The following is an 18,937-nucleotide window of genomic DNA, read 5'->3' as shown; positions in this document are numbered from 1 at the left end:
ACTGGGGTTCAAGCCCGTGACTGCTGAATACGGTGCTGTTTCTTGTATTCTGTCTATCTTGTGAACTCCTCTGATCATTTGGTTGTCCTGGAGTATAAACAGAAAATTTATTATTTTATTTAGAATGTAACTTAATGATGAAATAGGAAAATAACTAATGGAGTAGATACTAAATTCTTCAAAGGTAAATAGTAGTATGGTAAATACACAGTTTACCAAATGTCCTCAAGAAATGTAACAATTTCAAGGAAATAAAAGGAAGAATTTAGAATGACTAATAGTAATATATAAGTTATTAGTGTTTGCTCAGGTATATCCAAGAATGCAAACCTGTTTCCAAAAAAGGATTCTGAACAGAAATTTCTAAGGCCATTAGAAGTGAAAAAAAAAAAAAAAAGTTTTATCACAAATACAAAAATACCAAAGTAGAACTCACTAATACAAACAGAAACAAAAGGTGTGTCTGAAAAGTCTTAGGACTATATTCATAAAAAAATCAAAATCTCAAGAAAAAAATTTATTACCATTTAATCTTCAATGTATATCCCTTGTAACTCAATACATCTCTTTGCACAGTCATACAGCTTCTGGATGGCTCTGTGGAACTATCTTCTAGAACCCTTTTTTAACTCCCTCATCACACTGATTTGGATCTCTGAAATGCTGTCAAAATGGTGCCCCTACAGATGGGATTTCACTTTGGGAACAGAAAATATCAGAAAGTGCCAAATCTGAGGGAAGGTGAAGCACTGTAATGCCCTTCTGTGTGATTTGATGATGGTTGCATTGTGAAAGTGCACTGTCGTGAAGCAAGAATTAGTCATCTGACTTGTCTGAGTCAGGCCTAACACACCAAATTCTTTTGAACATTCTATCTGTTATGCCTTTGTCAAATTCAGAGTTGACTGATTGTCTTTTCAGTACAAATTCTTTATGCACAACTCCTTGCCAATCAAAAATCACCAACATCGTTTTGATTCAAGACTTTTGGAAATTAAGTTTCTTCAGCCTTCGCGAATTTTCTCCAACCCATGCAGGTGACTGTCTTTTTTGTTTCAGGTTTATACATAAAGAACCACAATTCATCACAATTATGATTTTTTTTTATTTAAAAAGTCTGGATCAATATCAGCCATTACAATCAAATCTCGACACAGCAACTTTTTCCTCCTGTTTCGCCATCAATGCATGCGGTACGAAGTGCAAGCACACATTCCTTTTATTCAAATCTTTGACAACAATTGAATGTATGGTATCCTTGCTAACATGAAGCTGGTCTGCTACCATTTGGAAGAACAGATGATAATCTTCCATTAACACCTACCAAACTTTATCGATGGCTGAGACCATACAAGACTGGGATGAGTGATGAGTATCATCCTTAACACATTCTCCCTCTTCATGAAAACTGCCCGTACCAGCAAAAAATGTTGGATCATGATAGGGCTTTGTGTCCGTAAAGTTGCACTTTTTATAGCTTTAAAACAAAATTTTATCCCCACTCTTTGCTCAGTCCTTGAATTCATAATGACATGATTTTACCATGACAAACTTAAACATCTTTCCAGTAGAACACTTTGTGCACATTGAAGTAACTTGGCACAAATCCAGTTCAGACTTTATAGTGAATAGTTTCAAAAGTAGCCAATGTATGGTGCTAGTAGTATAGGTAAAAAAAAAATCAATTCTAAAACTTTTCAGACACCCCTTGTAAGAATAAAAATACAAGAATTATAACTGTTATAATACACTGGTATCTACTTGGCAGACAAAATTATACAATGTAAGACTGGAAAGTGTATGCTATATATAATATTTACATATGTAGCATATGTAATATGAGTTCTGAAAACTCAATAACGCTTTAGTTTGCACGTGATTTGCCATAAGCAGCAACTGACATTAGGATTGACAGTATGCAGCAGCATGAATTTGTGTGTGTGTATGAGGGTGGTTCAAACTTGATGTGTTGGCTATTATTATTTATAATTTTTTTTTTTTTTTTACAAGAAAACACAATACTAGAATCACCAAACTTATTACTCTTTTTTCAAGATAATGTCCCTTTACATGGCTGTCACCTTGGCAAAGCAATGATGGTAGCAGCACATTTCTAAGGCTTTTGATTGTGTTCGACATAAATATCTTCTAAATAAACTCCCCTGTTATGGACTGCCAACTGGCAATCTATGAGATGGAAATTTGTTTCAAAGACCTTTTTCTCTCTGACTGCTCACTGTGGGTGATCTGACCAACCAATTTTCTCTTTAGCTGATCACTGCAGATAATGGTAAACAGCTTCCTGTCTTCTAACTTCTCCGCTAATGCTGGTGTCATCTAAAGTTCAGTTATTTCTCTCACGCTTTCCCCTCTTGTATATTAAAACATTGACTGCAGTGTCACACAACTATGAAGCTTCAGATTTTTAATCCATTTGGAGGGGGTACTCACCCTACCTTTAGAACTTTTCTTCCAATTTTACAGAAGGAAAACCAGATATTTCTACCAAGAAACCGTCGCTAGAGGCTAATTAATTCAGTCATATTGAACAGAAAGCTCACAAATGTTTTTGCCATTTTCAATCCTGGGTCAGAAAGGTCAGTGGTAAAAGTAATCAGCAAAAGTGTTACTGACCTTTTTCCACTGACTGGAAATCCTATTCATAGTTTTGCTGATGACAGCACTCTCCAATCCATCTTCCACTTTGAGAAACCTTGTCCTGCATAAACAGTCTCCATTTCTTGAATATGCACCATCAATTCCTTAAATGGATTTCACTGGGTAACTGACCAATGGAGCAGAGAAAAATGTTCTTTTAAAATTCAATTATGTCTATTTCTTGCAAAAATGGTGTCTACTGCTCCTATGCTTTTCTTCTGTAACACTTGGATTTCTGGACAAAATCGCATATGTCTAGTAACCCCTTCATGGATTATCATGGATTATCCTGAGATATCTTGTTTTTAGTTTAAAAAGTAATTTGGAACTACATGAAATATCTCGGGATACAATAATACCCAAAGCAAACAATAATACCTCCAAATTTAGGACTGAAACGTATTTTCTCGGGCATTTATCTAGCAAATTTTGCATTACGAGGTAAATCCCAAGATTTTTCAGGATTTTCTTACACCTGGCAGCAGACAACTGGCTTTCATTTTACTTATATTGTATGGCAATATAAGAACGATAGCGTGCATTCCTGTGTCACCAGTAAGCAAAATATAATTTGCTGTCCTAAATGCAGAATACTGAACCCACAAAAATATTTCGGCACCCTCTTGAACTGCCACCCATAAGTGACGCTTACCTCACCTATCCACTTGGGGCGGCCGTGTGTCAGAATGTAGTTAGTTTGCGATTATTGCTTGTGGTGGGAGGTTACTGCTTGTGCATTCCACTTGATTTTTTTAAATATATTTATATAATGAATAATGAAGAGTTTTCTGTTCCTTTCTTTCTTCAAATTTATTAAAAAAATCTGTATAATTTGCATACTTTTTGGCATACACAAGATAACTCTGGATAGCCCAAATGGGTTAATTACTCCCATGTATTTTCTATGAAAAAATTAATAAAAAACACAAACTATACAATGAGTATTTGCATGATGCATACTTTTAATCTGTAAAATAAAAAAGTCAATCCATTACAGCACATTTTCTGGAAAAAAATGTTCCGGGAAGGGGTTAAGAAATACAGGCACTCCCTGACTTATGTAATATTCGACTTTACGCAAGTTTTTGCCAGCTGGTGCAAACTTAAAAAATTGTGGAAATATATTTTGCATCCGTAAGAATAAATGGAAGTATCGTGAAAACATCACAATGTGAATCCAATAGAACATTGTTGTGTTTTTTTTTTTTTTTTTTTTTTTTTTTGTTAATTTGTTCCAAGACCTCGGAAGTTGAAATTTTTGCTATATAACTAAATTATTTATCTCTAAAAGGTCATTTTTATAATGGAAATTGCACTACACTTTCATCGTTATCATATGTTCTATTATAAGAATCAAATTTGAACACCTTTGTGATATTTTTCTAAAGCACATTCCTGGAGGTCACTACCATAAAACTATTTGCACTTTCCAGTTTATTGAGCTTATCTGTTAGTGCATCTTATTATATAAATGGGTAGTAAACATGATCTTATTGCATTTGCGATAATCCCGATAACTGGAATTGTTTGGGTTTTTACGTTATTATGGTGAAATGTTTCCCCTTCACTGAAATCTTCAATCATATAAAAATCAAATTTCAGAATCTTCTCTTCATTCCTATTTACTTATTACAATGGTGAAGGGAAAGCAACCAATGGAAAGTGCAAGTGGTAGCAGTGGTAGGAAACCAAACAAAACTGACTTAGAAATGAAGATAAAAATTATTAAGAAGTACGAAACAGGACAAAGTTTGTCATCTATTGCACGGGAATTAGGTCTTGCTGCTTCAACAGTGAATGCTATTTTAAAGGACAGTGAGCATATAAAAGAATATGTTAAAGGATCAAGGCATTTAAGATCAACAGTGTTCAGGTGCTATATCGAAAATGGCAAAGCTATTAATAATATGGATGGAAAATCAGATTCAGAAGCAAATGCTCCTGAATCTAATGGCCATTCAAGCAAAAGCAAGAAGTATTTACGAAGATATTAAGGATAAGTACAGCAAACCACAAGCCAAGTTCAAGCAACGGGTGGTTTAATAGGTTCAAGCATCGCACTGGTTTCCAAAACATTAAAGTATGCGGTGAAGTCGCCAGTGACTGTTTAAATCTTCAAAGATTTCTGTTTTGCTTCAATCCAATTTAGTGTGCGTAGTTGCGAGTGCTGCATAAGCATTTAGGAAAATTCCAATTTACGAAGAGTTCTGCGGAGCGCAACCCTTACATAAGTCGGGGAGTGGCTGTACCTTGACTTTTAATCTTTCTCTCTTGGCATAAGCACATCATATTGCTTCCTCTTCATCAAAAAAAACTGTGGTTTTGATTACTGTTCTTGACATTACTTTTCTTCTAAACAGCTACTCACTCTGTACAAATCTCAAATATATCCTATCATGAAATGTTGTTTCCATACCTGGGGTGGTGGTCTCAAAACCTCTCAAGATTCCATTCAAAAGAAGGCAGTCAGGATATTTAATGGCTTGTCTCTTACAGTCTCTCCACTCTCTGTCTCAGAGACACTATTTTTCCTACATGCCTTTTCTATAGATACTTCTCATGAGCATACGCCTTCTGAATTGGCATCTTTAATTCTTCCTCTCTTTTCTAAGCCAGTCTGAACACTTACCACAAGCAGTCAACATCCCTTCATTGTCTAACTCCAAACTTACAGAACCAACTTTTTCCTCTCTATCAGTTTTCCCTTTTACTTCTGTTCTCTGGAACAACCTTCCTGCACATGTATAAAAGTTAAAATTTTTCAAAAATTCATTCAACCAGTATCTTCTATCTTCTCAGCCTTCAACCCATGCCTCAGATACAATGTACTGTGAGTTCTTAATACCTTCTGTATTTGGGGTTTTATAAAAAAAAAATAATAATAATAAAGTAATTTAATTATAACCACTCTGAATGACAAAGAATTGAAATTTGTCAAAAATGTGGCAAAAACTGTTTCAGTTTGGTATATTCATCATTTGTTTTTCAAGAGTTAGTGCCTTTGATTTGGCTTTATCTTTCTTGGGGAAGTATAGATGCTGGCTTGTGTCCCTCTTTTCCTCAACAAAAATTTCCAGTCTGACTCATCAGGTGTTTCTTTAACATTAATCTGTTCTTAGCTTGGAGGAGGTGATGACTTTGATGGATTTTCTTTACCATTTTGTTTTTGTAGGGATGGAGCAATAGTAGATAATGAAATAGGAATAGCTGCTGATTGAATTCATTGTACTGGCCTCTGAAACCAAAAAGGTAGTGCACAATGGGACTGAAAGACTCTTTACGCAGGATGGTCACCTTAATCTGTACTCCAGTGGAATGCTTTTCTGAAACCTTCTGAGCATACACAGGTTTATTGGTAGCTATTGGCTTTGCCACTTTTCTTGCTTCTTGATATGAGATGCTAAACTCAGTTTTGTATTTCTGGATTTCCTTTTCCTCTTTCCACTGCTGGCATATTCTGCCTGATGGTTGGCACAGTTTGGTTTTTGTGGTCTTTAGCTCCATATTGAGCACACATGAGGATTCCATGACAAGCCATGAGCAAATGTCCATATTTCTGACATTTAAAACAGTGGACTGGATTTATCACGTATGGCTGTAATGTGCAGTGAATATAACCAGCTGTGATGAAGGTAAGTGATATTGGCAACTTAAAGGTAAGGACAATATTCCTTGTTGGAACTAGATTTCAACTGCTGTGCACAAATATTCTTTTGGATGCCATCATTCCCTGGGATTTCAATTCAGTGCAGATTTGCTTCTATGATGTGTCAAGAAGGTTGCACTCTGAGATGATGCCTTGTGATGAATTAAATGTTTTGTATCAAATTACCATAATTGATATTCCTCAAATAGTAGTTGCTTGGAGAGATTTCTCTGGATGCCTTTCATTTCTGTTTCACTTATGAGATCTGCAGAATGAAGTCTCTTAATTGACTAGACAGAAAGGCATCCTGCCAAGCTCTCTAGACCTTCTGTATAAAAAATGGGGGGCTCTTTCCAGTATTTCTTTGATCTTCTCTGGCTTAAAATCTCTCTACCTCATTCTGTCAAGTTCATCTGTTGTCTCTGCCATTCTCCCAACTCCACTAATCACCTGGAGCTCTTTGACTTTCTCTAATCCAATTTTCCTAACAGTGAAGTAATTTTCCTTGGTGATTTTAATGTTCACAACTCCAGCTGGCTTCCGTTTTCTAGTCACACAGAATCGCCTGGTTGAGATGCTGAGGCTTTTGCAATTACTAATGACCTTGCACAGATTGTTCATTTACCTACCAGAATACCAGACAATCCCAACCATGTAGCCAACATGCTTGAACTGTTTCTCACAAATAACCCATCTAAGTACACGGTCGAAGTGAGTGGTCCTTTAGGCACCTCAGATCACAACTTGGTGATTGTCTCTTCTCCAATGGAGCCTTTACCTCACGGCCGTTCCCAACCTCATGTTGTTTGGCATTACAAGAATGCAAAATGGGATGATCTGCGAGATTTCTTTTCTTCTTTCTCCTGGTCAGATTACTGTTTTAAAACTTCTGATGTCAACGTTTGCTCAGATCGTGTCAGTGAAATTATTCTTGCAGGAATGGAATCCTTTATTCCACACTCCACCTTAAAATCTTGCCCTTTATCTAAACCTCGGTTTTCCAATAAATGTGCTAAGTCTGTTCAAGAGAAGAATGTTGTAATTGGGTTGTTTTCAATTCTTCATTTTCATTTTCTGCCTACACCAAAGCTTGCAACAATTGTAAAAGCAGTTATTAATCAGTCCAAACTGGATTTTGACCAGGCTAAGAGTAGAAAACTTGTTTCTTGCCATAATGGTAACTGAGCATTTTGGTCTCTTGCCAAAGCTATTAGCTGCAGTTTTTGCCTATTTCTGCTCCCACCTCTGTCAAAACCAGATGGTGCTATTGTCATTTCAGTCAAGGATAAAGCTGACTTGCTAGCATCCCATTTTTCTTCCAACTCGTGTATTAATGATCTTGGTAAAACACCTCCCACCATTCCCAACATGCTCCTGTGATCTTTCATCAAAAGGATGTCAGAAGGATTTTGATGAACCTTGATGTTAAGAAAGCACAAGGATCTGATGGTATTTCTCCATCTGTTCCCAAAACCTGCGCTCCTGAACTTATGGCTATTCTTTGCCACCTTCCTTTCACTTTCTTATTCCAAAGGTGTTTTTCCTTCTGCTTGGAAATTTGCTCATATCCAGCCAGTTCCGAAAAAGGGTGACAAATCCTTCCCATCCAATTATCGTCCCATTGCAATTACTTCTACTCTTTCTAAAGTACTGGAGAAATCAATTAACCACCAACTCTTTAACTACTTAAATACCTTTAACTACCTACCAACCCTTTAACTTCCGTCTGATCAACAATCGCCAGTATGGATTCTGTCACTGTCGATCCACTGGTCTTATGTTACCCGTTTATGGACAAATTCAATGGAAAATTTCGGTGAAACATACAAGCAGTTGCTCTTGACATCTCAAAGGCTTTCGATCGTGTTTGGCATAAAGGTCTTCTAAACAAGCTTCCATCTTATGATTTGTCTACTTTTTTTTTTTTTGTAATTGGTTATCCAATTTTCTCTCTGACCGCTCACTGAGGGTGATGGTAGATGGCTCTCTATCTTCTAACCTCCACCAATGCTGGTGTCCCCCAAGGTTCAGTTCTTTCCCCCACTCTTTTCCTCTTGTATATTAATGACCTTCTTCCATTGACTGGAAATCCTATTCATAGTTTTGCTGATGATAGCACATCGCATTCCACTTTCCAGTTTGAGAAACGTTGCCATACTGAATCAATTTCAACTTCTCGATCGAATACCTGCTACCAATTCCTTAAATGCCGATCTCCAGGTAATTCTCGAGTGGGGCAAAGACAACTTAGTTGATTTCAATCCTTCTAAAACTCAGTCCTGTCTTATATCTTGAAAAAATGATTCTTCTGCTCCTATGCTTATCTTTGGTGACACTCCGATTTCTAGACAAGATGATATATCTCTTTTGGGGATTACCCTGACTTCTAATCTCTTTTGGCACAAGCAGATTACAAATATTGCTTCCTCTGCATCTAAAAAACTTGGTTTTCTCTTTTGCTCTCACATTACTTTTCTTCCAAACAGCTGTTCACTCTGTACAAATCGCAAATCCGCCCTACCGTGGAATATTGTTCCCACATCTGGAGCAGTGCCCCCAAAACCTCTCAGGCTGCTAGATTACATTTAGAAGATGGCAGTTAAGTTAATTAATGACTCATCTCTAACAGAGTCTCTCCACTCTCTGTCTCATAGATGTACTGTTTCTGCTGCATGCCTATTCTACAGATACTTCCATGGGCACTCTTCTTCTGAATTGGCATCTATAATTCCTGCTCTCTCTTTCAAAACAGTCCAAACATGTGCCGCCACCAGCCAACATCCATTTACTGTCCAACTTCAAACCCACAGAACCAACTTTTCATCTTCCTCATTTATTCATTCAACTGCCGTTTTCTGGAACAATCTTCCTTCATACGTATTTCCTGAAAATTACAGTCTACAGAAGTTCAAGTCTAATGTCAACAAATATCTTCTTTCGTCTTCTCAACCTCCAACCCATGCACCTATAGTACTTAGTACTATAGGTTCTAATACCTCTTGTTTTTGGGGTTTTCATAAAAAAAAAAAAAAGTTTCTTGGTGTCGGAATGCAAAATCAGGAATCCACAGGAACACATAAATGTAAATTCTTCCGAGGACTGTGTTGGGGCTCCAGTAGAATTTATTATGAAGATTCTGGGAATTTTAATTATTTTCAGTGTCCAGGCTCCCCATCCATCATGGAACCAAAAGGGATGCCCCCTATCCAGCAAGCAATAAATGCACCCGGGAGTAGGATGTCAGGGATACCAAGAGGCACCATACTTCCCTCAGCCAGCCTGAATCCTGTCCCTTGACCATGAGAGTAAGGGGTGTAGCACTGACGGTTGATCCTTAGAGGCAAACCCGCTAGCCGAATGATGCTGGGTGAGCAATACCAGGACCTCCTTGTCAAAGCAGGATCCAAAATGGTGTGCTGAAGCCCCTTAATCACCGGGATTTACTCCCCTTTCTAAGTTTTCATAGGCTGCAGTGCACAGCAAACATGCCAGATTCCTATGTTAGTCTGGAACTTAGGTTGTGAACGTTGGATCCCAGTGATGATAATCTCCTCACAACATCAAGGGGTTTTCATAGTTGGGACAAAACAACTGCGAAGCCTAGTAAACAACATTCATTAGCATCTGCCAGACCCAAACGTGGTCATCAGATTGCAAAAACCACACACCATTATCTATCATCCCATAATGTAGCTTTCAAATATTAATGGATATTTGAAAGTTACATTATGGAATGATAGATCATGTACAACTCATTTTAATTTCAAATATTAAAATGGGTTGTGCATCAGACAAGTCAACACTGTGCATTAATATGAATATAAAGATAAATAAATGACAGCAGGAACTTTAAGTTCCTGCTCCACATTTCCTTTGCAAGCACATTAGGCCTGAAGGTGAGGTTTCAATAGTATCCCAAAACATTGCCAAAATATCTTTTATTGTATAATGAGATAACTTTCAATGAACAACTTATCTCACAAATTGTAAAAGAGCACATTTTTATAATTAACTTGAGATAACGATCTGTAGAAACCCTAGATATTTTAATTTAGTGTGCCCTCACATTATGTTTAAATACATCATAACTAGTACATACCTTGAAATAACCTCTTGCTTTTAGAATGTGAACAAAGTGCTTCCATCGGCAATCCTGTTCAAAATCTGCATCATCAGAATTCAAAGAATTAAAAGATTTATCAGCGCCTGCTACAAGGATTTCAAATCCACAAGCCTATGGAAAAATTTTGATTATCAATATATTCAAAAATTAACTTTGAATCAGATTCTTTACAAGTATCAGATTTAGGGAAAATTTAAACTTTAAAAATTTGACTCCAAGTGTTTAAAAAAATTCTTAAGTAAATAATAAATTAATACTTTTAAAACAATACTGTGAGATCTATATGCACCTCAATTTTAATACTGCTCAATAATTTAACTATTAAAATCTTTTGATATTACTACTGAGTTAAGGAATTAACCAATATAGTGAATCTCATTTCATAGAAGCTGAGCAAGAGAGAGAGAGAGCGAGAGAGAGAGAGAGAGAGAAGTTTACCAGTTTCATTCCTAGATTATATGCTTGGTATTCTGGACTACTTAATGAAGGTATATTCCAACCAATCTTTTTATCTGGCAAATAATCCTGCTGTAAGAGCTGGGCATATAAACACCTGGTGAAAATTACCTACAAACATAGCAATATATATATATATATATATATTCACAATATATCTAACACAATCAATATACATGCTATAATCTAAATTAACTATTTCTTTCCAACATACAAAAACATTGAGAGAGAGAGAGAGAGAGAGAGAGAGAGAGAACAATAATTGGTTGCAAAGTTAGCCTTACAGCAATTTATTGCTTGCATTAATATTGGTCTTTTAAGTAATTAACTATGGTGCAGTTTATTTTGTTTGTGAATGTCAGATCCAAATTTTGTAGTGTCAGTGATATTACTGTATAGTAAACAAGCATCTAATGATGATATTGTATCCTTATCTGCAAATTAAGATAACAATAACATGCTTATTATTTGGTTTTTAGGAGCATTAGCAACTAAGGCCATATTGCTCCAGGGATATGCGATGGTCATTCCCTGACCTTTCCGCATCCTCCGTATTTGGTGGTGACGGGCTCGAACCCCGGTTTAATCAAGAAGCGTGTGCTACGCACTGCTGCTCCTTCCCACCTGGCTACGGAGGCGCCTAAGGCGCCTGCAATAACATGCAAAGTAAAAATTAGCAATAAGATATTAATTAAAAAACTAAACCACTGAATCTGAAAAGTTGAGGAAGCATTTTAAATCTCCAGAAACAAATTATCCTAATGCCACAACTTCCAACATCTCAAGCATATGGAAATTTAACTATATGAAACAGGAGGTGCAAAACAGTAGCAGGCAATAACAAATGACTTCCATCCCGTCTTAATTCACAGTTCTTCATTAATGAAACCAATCTTACAAAATTACATTCTTCGAAAATGCAGTAATATGTAGAAACCCAGTTTAAAATTTTTAATACCTTTTCTTGTTTGCTAAGACTTTCAGTAATTTCATTATATCTTATTTTTATCAATATTACATATGTAGAATATATACAGGGTGTTTCAGAACTTCTAAGAGGGGTAGGGTACATCCTGACAACTCGAAATCATATAGCAATGTGGGGTCGGAAATGCTTTCCTGAAGCGGTGTTGTACACAGAAGCACCATAAAGAAAAGAGACCGTAAGTGAGAAATCGTTTTAATAATACATGAAAAGAAGCAAAAGGTACATGGATTAAAGTAAGTGTTCGAAGTTTCTTCCACGGGCTACAATGCACGCCTCACATCTCCGACGCATGGACATCCGAACATTCTGGAATACTCCAGGCGAATTTCGAATTTCTTCGGCAGCTACTGCGATTCTTGAAACCAGCTCCTCAGCATTGTCATCAGCAGATGACCCCAGAAATAAAAATCAAGACATGATAGGTCGGGTGACCGAGCAAGCCAACGCACGGGACCACCACGCCCGATCCACTGTTGACCAAATGTGACATCCAGGTAGTTACGAACATCTCCGCTATAATCGGCAGGGGCTCCATCGTGTTGGAACCACATTGTCTGTTGCGTCGATGCAGAAATCTGTTCATCTCTCAAAAGTTGTGGCAATACTTGCTGCAGAAAGATCAAGTAGATAGGTCCGGTTAGACCTATCTACTTGATAATCCATGTACCTACGGTAATCCATGTACCTTTTGCTTCTTTTCATGTATTATTAAAACGATTTCTCACTTACGGTCTCTTTTCTTTATGGTGCTTCTGTGTACAACACCGCTTCAGAAAAGCATTTCCGACACCACATTGCTATATGATTTCGAGTTGTCAGGATGTACCCTACCTCTCTTAGAAGTTCTGAAACGTTTAACTGAAACACCCTGTATATATAAAACAGTGAATATCTAACATAAACCTAACAGTTAAAATATATGCCTGTATCTGACTTTTTTTTTTTTTTTTTAAAGTGTTATCCCATTACAGTGCATCCTTCTCAACTGGAAATGCTGAAATTCAGCTTTGGTGAATTACAGCATTTCCAAATATAGAAAATACTATGCTCGTACACATAAAATCTAAAAAAAATGATAATAATATTACAAGAAAAACATGCACATACAAAATCTGGATTATGCACACACTTATTAGTATTAGTAGCGGCAAATGATGCAAGCTTACAAAGCACTGGCAAAAAAAAAAAAAAAATCCCCACCTTTTCCAATCTCCAGTTTTTGTGCTCCTTGCCCTACTGCATCCTCTTTCTAGCATTACCATCAGTAACAAGTGGCTTGGCAATAGTGGTTCCGCCATAAATTTCAGCTTTATGAAGTGCTCACCAAACAGTTTTGCTATAAAATGGATTGCTAGGACTCACATTAAGTTCTACAGGTATTTCTGATATAATAGTTTTATATTTTCAGGCTACAGTACTTTTAAGTGTCTGGCAGTCTCTTTCAGTCAGCTTTGATTTTTGCCACTGTTCATCCTGTCAGATTTTGTTTTTTCATATGTGGTGAATGCAGACATCACGGTTGACACAGTTTCTCTGGATACATTAAACAAATCAGCAGTTTTTGTTACTGATGCCCCTGTTAAATGTGCACCAACAATCTGACCTCTTTGGAATTCTGACGGGTTCATCATTTTTTTCATGACTCTTTCTATATCACCACAAATTCTAATGTAGAAGCAGAAACAAAGTGATATGAGTTGGGGCAATAAAGTTCCCGCACTTGTGCTGTTGCAATCATGTTCATCGAGTAAAAATAAATGGAAGTGGTATATGTAGTTCAAACCTCCACAAAAAAAACAAGTGGTGCAGAGATTATCCCTAGGCTGACAGATTGCAAGTAACAACCAGTATCGTTAGTAGCATTAACATTCTGTGTCACAATTTTGTAGGAGAGCAACAAACGAATATCAAATTTTGCTGTAAAATGGGAAAATCTACAACAGTAACTTATGCTATATTAAAAAATGTTCATGGTGATGAAACGTTAAGTCGTACAAGTGTGTTTGAATGGCATAAGCAGTTCAAAGATGGATGTGAGGATGTTCTCGATGACCCAAGAAGTGACCTCAACCTCTTAAAATGAGGAGAGTTGCAAAAAATTGGGAAATTGTAGCAAGAGATTGTCCTTTGACTCTCGGACTGATAGCTGAGTTGTATATGGATAAGGAGAAGATTCATCAAATTCCACACAAAGATTTAGGGAAGATCTGTGCAGCAAATTTGTGCAGCCCAGCCTCATGGATGAGCAGAAGCAATGAGGAACGTCATCATGCGAGGACTTCCTCCAGACTTGGTAAGACAATCCTAATTTCCTCAACTGCATTGTCACTGGAGATGAGTATTGGTCGTTTCAGTACAATCAGGAGACAAAGTACTTGAGCATGTAGTGACTTCAAAACCATCACTAAGGCCCAAAAAGTTTCGTTTACAGAAGCCCAGGATTAAGACTATGCTGATCATGTTTTTCGACAAACAGGGTGTGATTCACAAGAAATTTGTACCTGACAGGGAGACAGTCAATACTGCTTAAATATTAATCATAAATTTAATAAAACCTGTAAAATGACAAAACATGTTTATGTTCAAATTTATGACATAAAAATATGACTGTGTACTTTAAACATTACAAGATATACACACCAACACTAATATCATAGTGTTCTGCTACTACATAAATCATGACAATTACTCAGAGAAGTAACAAGTGTGGCAGAGTACATAACTACAGTTGTCAATGTGACTTTTACTTCAGGTACAGGTAACTCTCGTATAACATGGTAATTAGGTTCCTATAAAATCTCGTGTAGTGTGAAACCGTGTTATACAGGACTAAGAACCAGTACAAAAAGGGAGTTACATTCCAAAAGCTAACAAAAATATGACTTTTTTTTTTATAATTATCAGTAACTTAATTTTTATTAAAAATAGTAATAACTGAACAAACATCTTACAAAATGTGATACATATATGTCAGATAATGCAAGTTCATTTAATTTTCTTCCTCTTCATTGCTGTTAAGTACAGTCAAACAAGAATGTTTTCTCTGTTACAGAACATCTTCACCTTCTGAACTTTCTACTGCAGCATTTAGGATTTCGTGTATCTTCTGCTCTCTTTTAAAAAAATCAGTATTCTGGGATTGTTTGCTTTTGCTTGATAGATCTTTGTAAATTGCATGGTATGGAGCTAAGCATTTTTGAAGCTCTCTTTTGAACTTTGTGTTCCTTTCAGTCAAAGGATCGACATTCAAAAAATAAGATTCTAATTGCTCATCTAAGTTTATGCTTTCCAGTACACTTTTTAGTGTAAAATTTGGAACTTTCATCTGCACTATCATCCTCTAAACTGATTTCGTTTACCTCCAAGTGCTATTTCCACCAAACCTGCTTCGCAAACCTCTTTTTCTACCAGTAATTCTTGAACGTCTTTCAGTAGTAGTATCATCAAAACCTTACCCTCTTACAGACTTTGCAAGTTCTGTAATCACAGAGATTTCATTTTCTGCCGAACTGACCATATTTATAAGAACAAAGTAATACATACCCGGAAAAATTCATAAGCAATCAAATAAAAACCAAAATAACCATACAAAAACCTTAAAAGTCACAATTTTTTATGGTCTCAAACAAGCACAAGTTCAATAGCACAGAACCTAACACAGGGATTTCTCAACAAAATAAAATATGGGGATTTCCCAATAAATTTTTTTTTTTTTTTTTTTTTTGCTTAGAGACGAGGAGTCAACAGCAGGGATTCACAAAAAAGAATGGAAATGTTGAAAAATTACATCCAACATAATAGCAGGCTTTTTTCCCCAGCATAAAAGCTCAAAAAGACTGTGTTATTGAAGTTTGATGCAAATCTCTAACTGTGTTAGAGCAAAACTGTGTTGTAGAAGTACTGTGTTATACAGGGGTTGCCTGTAAATTCTGGTAAAGAAAAATTTTAACAATGCTACAATGGTGAAGAGTAAATACTCAATGTTGTAGTTATACGTGTATCTCCTACTACAATTAGCAGAATGTTATCAGGTAATGATTGCATCCATTTCACAGTATGGTTGTACAAGACTGTTGTTACAGGATATGAATAAATGCACCCGTTTGTTAGTAGTTCATTTTGCAATGTACACATGATCCTCAATTTCTCAAATCATGTTCTGGTAACAGATTAATCATATTTTACAAGAAATGGATTTCTCAACTCTTGAAATGCTCATACCTGAACAAGAAAATCTACATTCAGTTGTCAGCACTCATTACCAATTACACTGTGTAGGATTACATGTTTTATTCTATATATATTACCACATTAAGACAAAGTGAGGAGCTGCACTTTAGAAGCTACTGAAACCAGTAAGAATAGCCCTGAAACAATAAAACATGCCTAGGAATTATGCTGTCATTCTGATGCTGAACATCGAACATGTGGTATGCAACATCCTTGAACTTACCACTCTTTTACTAGACGCTAGATATTTTAGATTCAACAATAAAATTTATTGACAAACATTTGGTTTACCAATGGGTTTAGGCATTTCTGTCCCCCTTTCTGAAATTAATCTCGCCACTATTGAAAACCAAATTTTACAACCTTTCCTCTCTGAAATGAAACAGAACAACCACAGACAATCTTTTTTTTAAAATTCAATACAATACATGACAGGCTAAACCTTACCCTCGAAATCGCAACAGACAACCAGATTAATTTTCTTAATCTCACTATTTATACAACAGACACAAATTTAAATACTAAGATTTTCAGAAAAAACACGCACACCGGTAAATATCTACATTTCACTTCACATCATCCCCTTAGTACCAAAAAAGCCGTCCTACACAACGTTATCAAATTCACCTGTTCACAAAACGATCTACACAATGAACTTCAATACCTTACTGATAAATTCATAGCCAGGAGCTACCCCCCTCAACTCATCCAACACACAATATCCACCGCTAAAAACAGTATTAATAACCCCACCAGACACAGTCACAAGACAAATACTCGCATAGTTCTCCCCTACCATAGTGAACTCGCAGCACAATTCCGACGTACATTCCAATATACCGACATCTCCCTCACCTTCTCCACTTACAATAAACTAGGTTCCCCATTTAATTCTTATAAAGATACATGCAAATATCCCATCAATGATCTCAATAACTTAATATATCTCATAAAATGTCAACCGAACTGCGACACCTGTTACATCGGCAGCACTACCACCAAATTCGGTTCCTCCACAACTTCCAATACCCACGCATACTACCACTTCAACAGTTTCAAGACAAGTCAATCCTGCACTGAGTTAACAACCCATGCTCAAACCCACAACCACACCGCCCTTTGTTGACTCTGCCATCACTATTATTAAACTTAGATCGCGCTACAGAATTCTTCAATGTGAAGCCCTCACCATCGAATGGTACCGACATCATTCCGATCTCAACATTATTAACGCTAAACTTCCCTTCAACCTTTCACCGGCTTGGAACCTCTCGCGGCTAAAGTTCCCATGTGTCAAAAAGAGCATCATGGGAGTTTAGATAAACTTTAAATACAACACGCGCTCACTTCTCTTCCATTTGCCAACTGATGACGGTTTACTCACGAAAGTCCCTCGTAACGACTATTGGCACCACCAGTCTTCTCTCTTTTTTTCATTTACGTCTTTTAACCTCTTTATGACAACCAAGGATTGGAGATCTGCATTTCTACTTCCTTGCGCTCATTTTAAAATCTGTTTAAAATATTTTTTCACCCCATTCCCTCTGCCTTAGTTCTTTTTAATGCTTCTTCCAACCTAAATTTAACCACCATCCACCAAAAAAATTTATTGCAGATTTATACACGGTGAGTACTGTTTTCTAAGCATTTGCTATTCATTTTTTAGTCAGATTTATCACGGTATTATAAGGTTACTATAATTTCACTATTGTTAATTTATATGTATCCCATGCATTTTTCTTCTCTGTCACATGTCTAATTAGTTCATCTGACATCCATTTAGGCCTAAATCTTGAACAATATTTCTTTATTGGTATGAAAAGCCTAGTAGCTTCCAAGATTAATTCTTTGAATGCTTCCCTTATTGAATTTACTGTTGGTAACATCATCAGTTGGTTCTACTGTATAGAATTTAAATACTGTCTCAGACCACCGTAGTCAACTTTACGAAAGCAAAAACCCTTCCCTTTACCCTTGATGGTAGTTACCTCATTGAGTAAATCCCACTTCAGCACACTGTGATCACTGCCACCCAGTGGGTCCTTTATCTGCAGATTCTTGACACATGAAGAATCATTACCAATAATCAGATCAAGAGTATTCTCCCTCTAGTTGCCTCCCGAACATGCTGCTGTAGAAAACAATCATCCAATAAATCCACAAAAGCCATGCTAGTGTGTGAGTGACCAACCCACAAATTCCAGTCAATATCCGGGAAATTAAAATCCAACATTATAAGACACTAATTTACTGGCCCACTCTACTTCTCTGCACAATTGCTCATTATACTCGTCAGATTCATTAGGCCTATAACACACACCTACTCTCATTTTTCCTTTCCCAGTGCTTATGTCACACCAAACAGACTCAACATTTCATTGTCCACCAACATCAATTGGATGCACTTCCCTAGATTTTATGTGTTTCTTAACTAACAGCATAACCCCTCCTCCCTTCCTGTCTATATTTTCTGTACACTGTACTGCCCAAATTCCAGTTCTGCACTGCTTATGTCTGTGTGACACCACGTCTCTGATATCCCAACAATATCTGCCTTTGATGTCTTGACTAGCACTTCAAGCTCATCGAATTTATTAACTATACTCCTAGCATTGGTGTACATGCAAGTATACATGCACCTGTTTCTACTCTTAGTTACCCTAACACAGCCCATGTATTTACTTGTTCCACTATGACTCCCAGCAGTCCTGGAAATTCCCATTGCCTTGCTTTCCAGGCTGCTGCTCATCTATTAGTCTGTGTATCCCCCACCCCAAGCTAGCAGTTTTCTAACCCTCCTAACTCTTCCTCAATAGCATCAGCAAATATTCTTGCA

The 18,937-nt window shown here is 36.7% G+C and overlaps 1 protein-coding gene across 2 annotated transcripts in view; it reads right to left on the bottom strand.

The window, feature by feature from the left end:
- The window catches only part of ecd (ecdysoneless cell cycle regulator), a 152,480-nt gene that overhangs the window by 55,892 nt on the left and 77,651 nt on the right, over positions 1 to 18,937 (bottom strand). For both annotated transcript variants that reach the window (XM_090377004.1, XM_090377005.1), the window contains 2 exons: positions 10,866 to 10,994; positions 10,404 to 10,538 (listed from right to left, as the gene is read on the bottom strand). In XM_090377004.1, coding sequence (XP_090233130.1) covers positions 10,404 to 10,538; positions 10,866 to 10,994 — 264 coding nt within the window. The remainder of the gene's footprint in view (positions 1 to 10,403; positions 10,539 to 10,865; positions 10,995 to 18,937) is intronic.

This window comes from Mastigoproctus giganteus, chromosome 7 (assembly GCF_048544385.1).
Source record: "Mastigoproctus giganteus isolate SK-2022 chromosome 7, ASM4854438v1, whole genome shotgun sequence".
Taxonomy (NCBI): Eukaryota; Metazoa; Arthropoda; class Arachnida; order Uropygi; family Thelyphonidae; genus Mastigoproctus; species Mastigoproctus giganteus.
The sequence above is the reverse complement of the archived record's forward strand: the minus strand, read 5'-3'. Positions and strand labels throughout refer to the sequence as shown.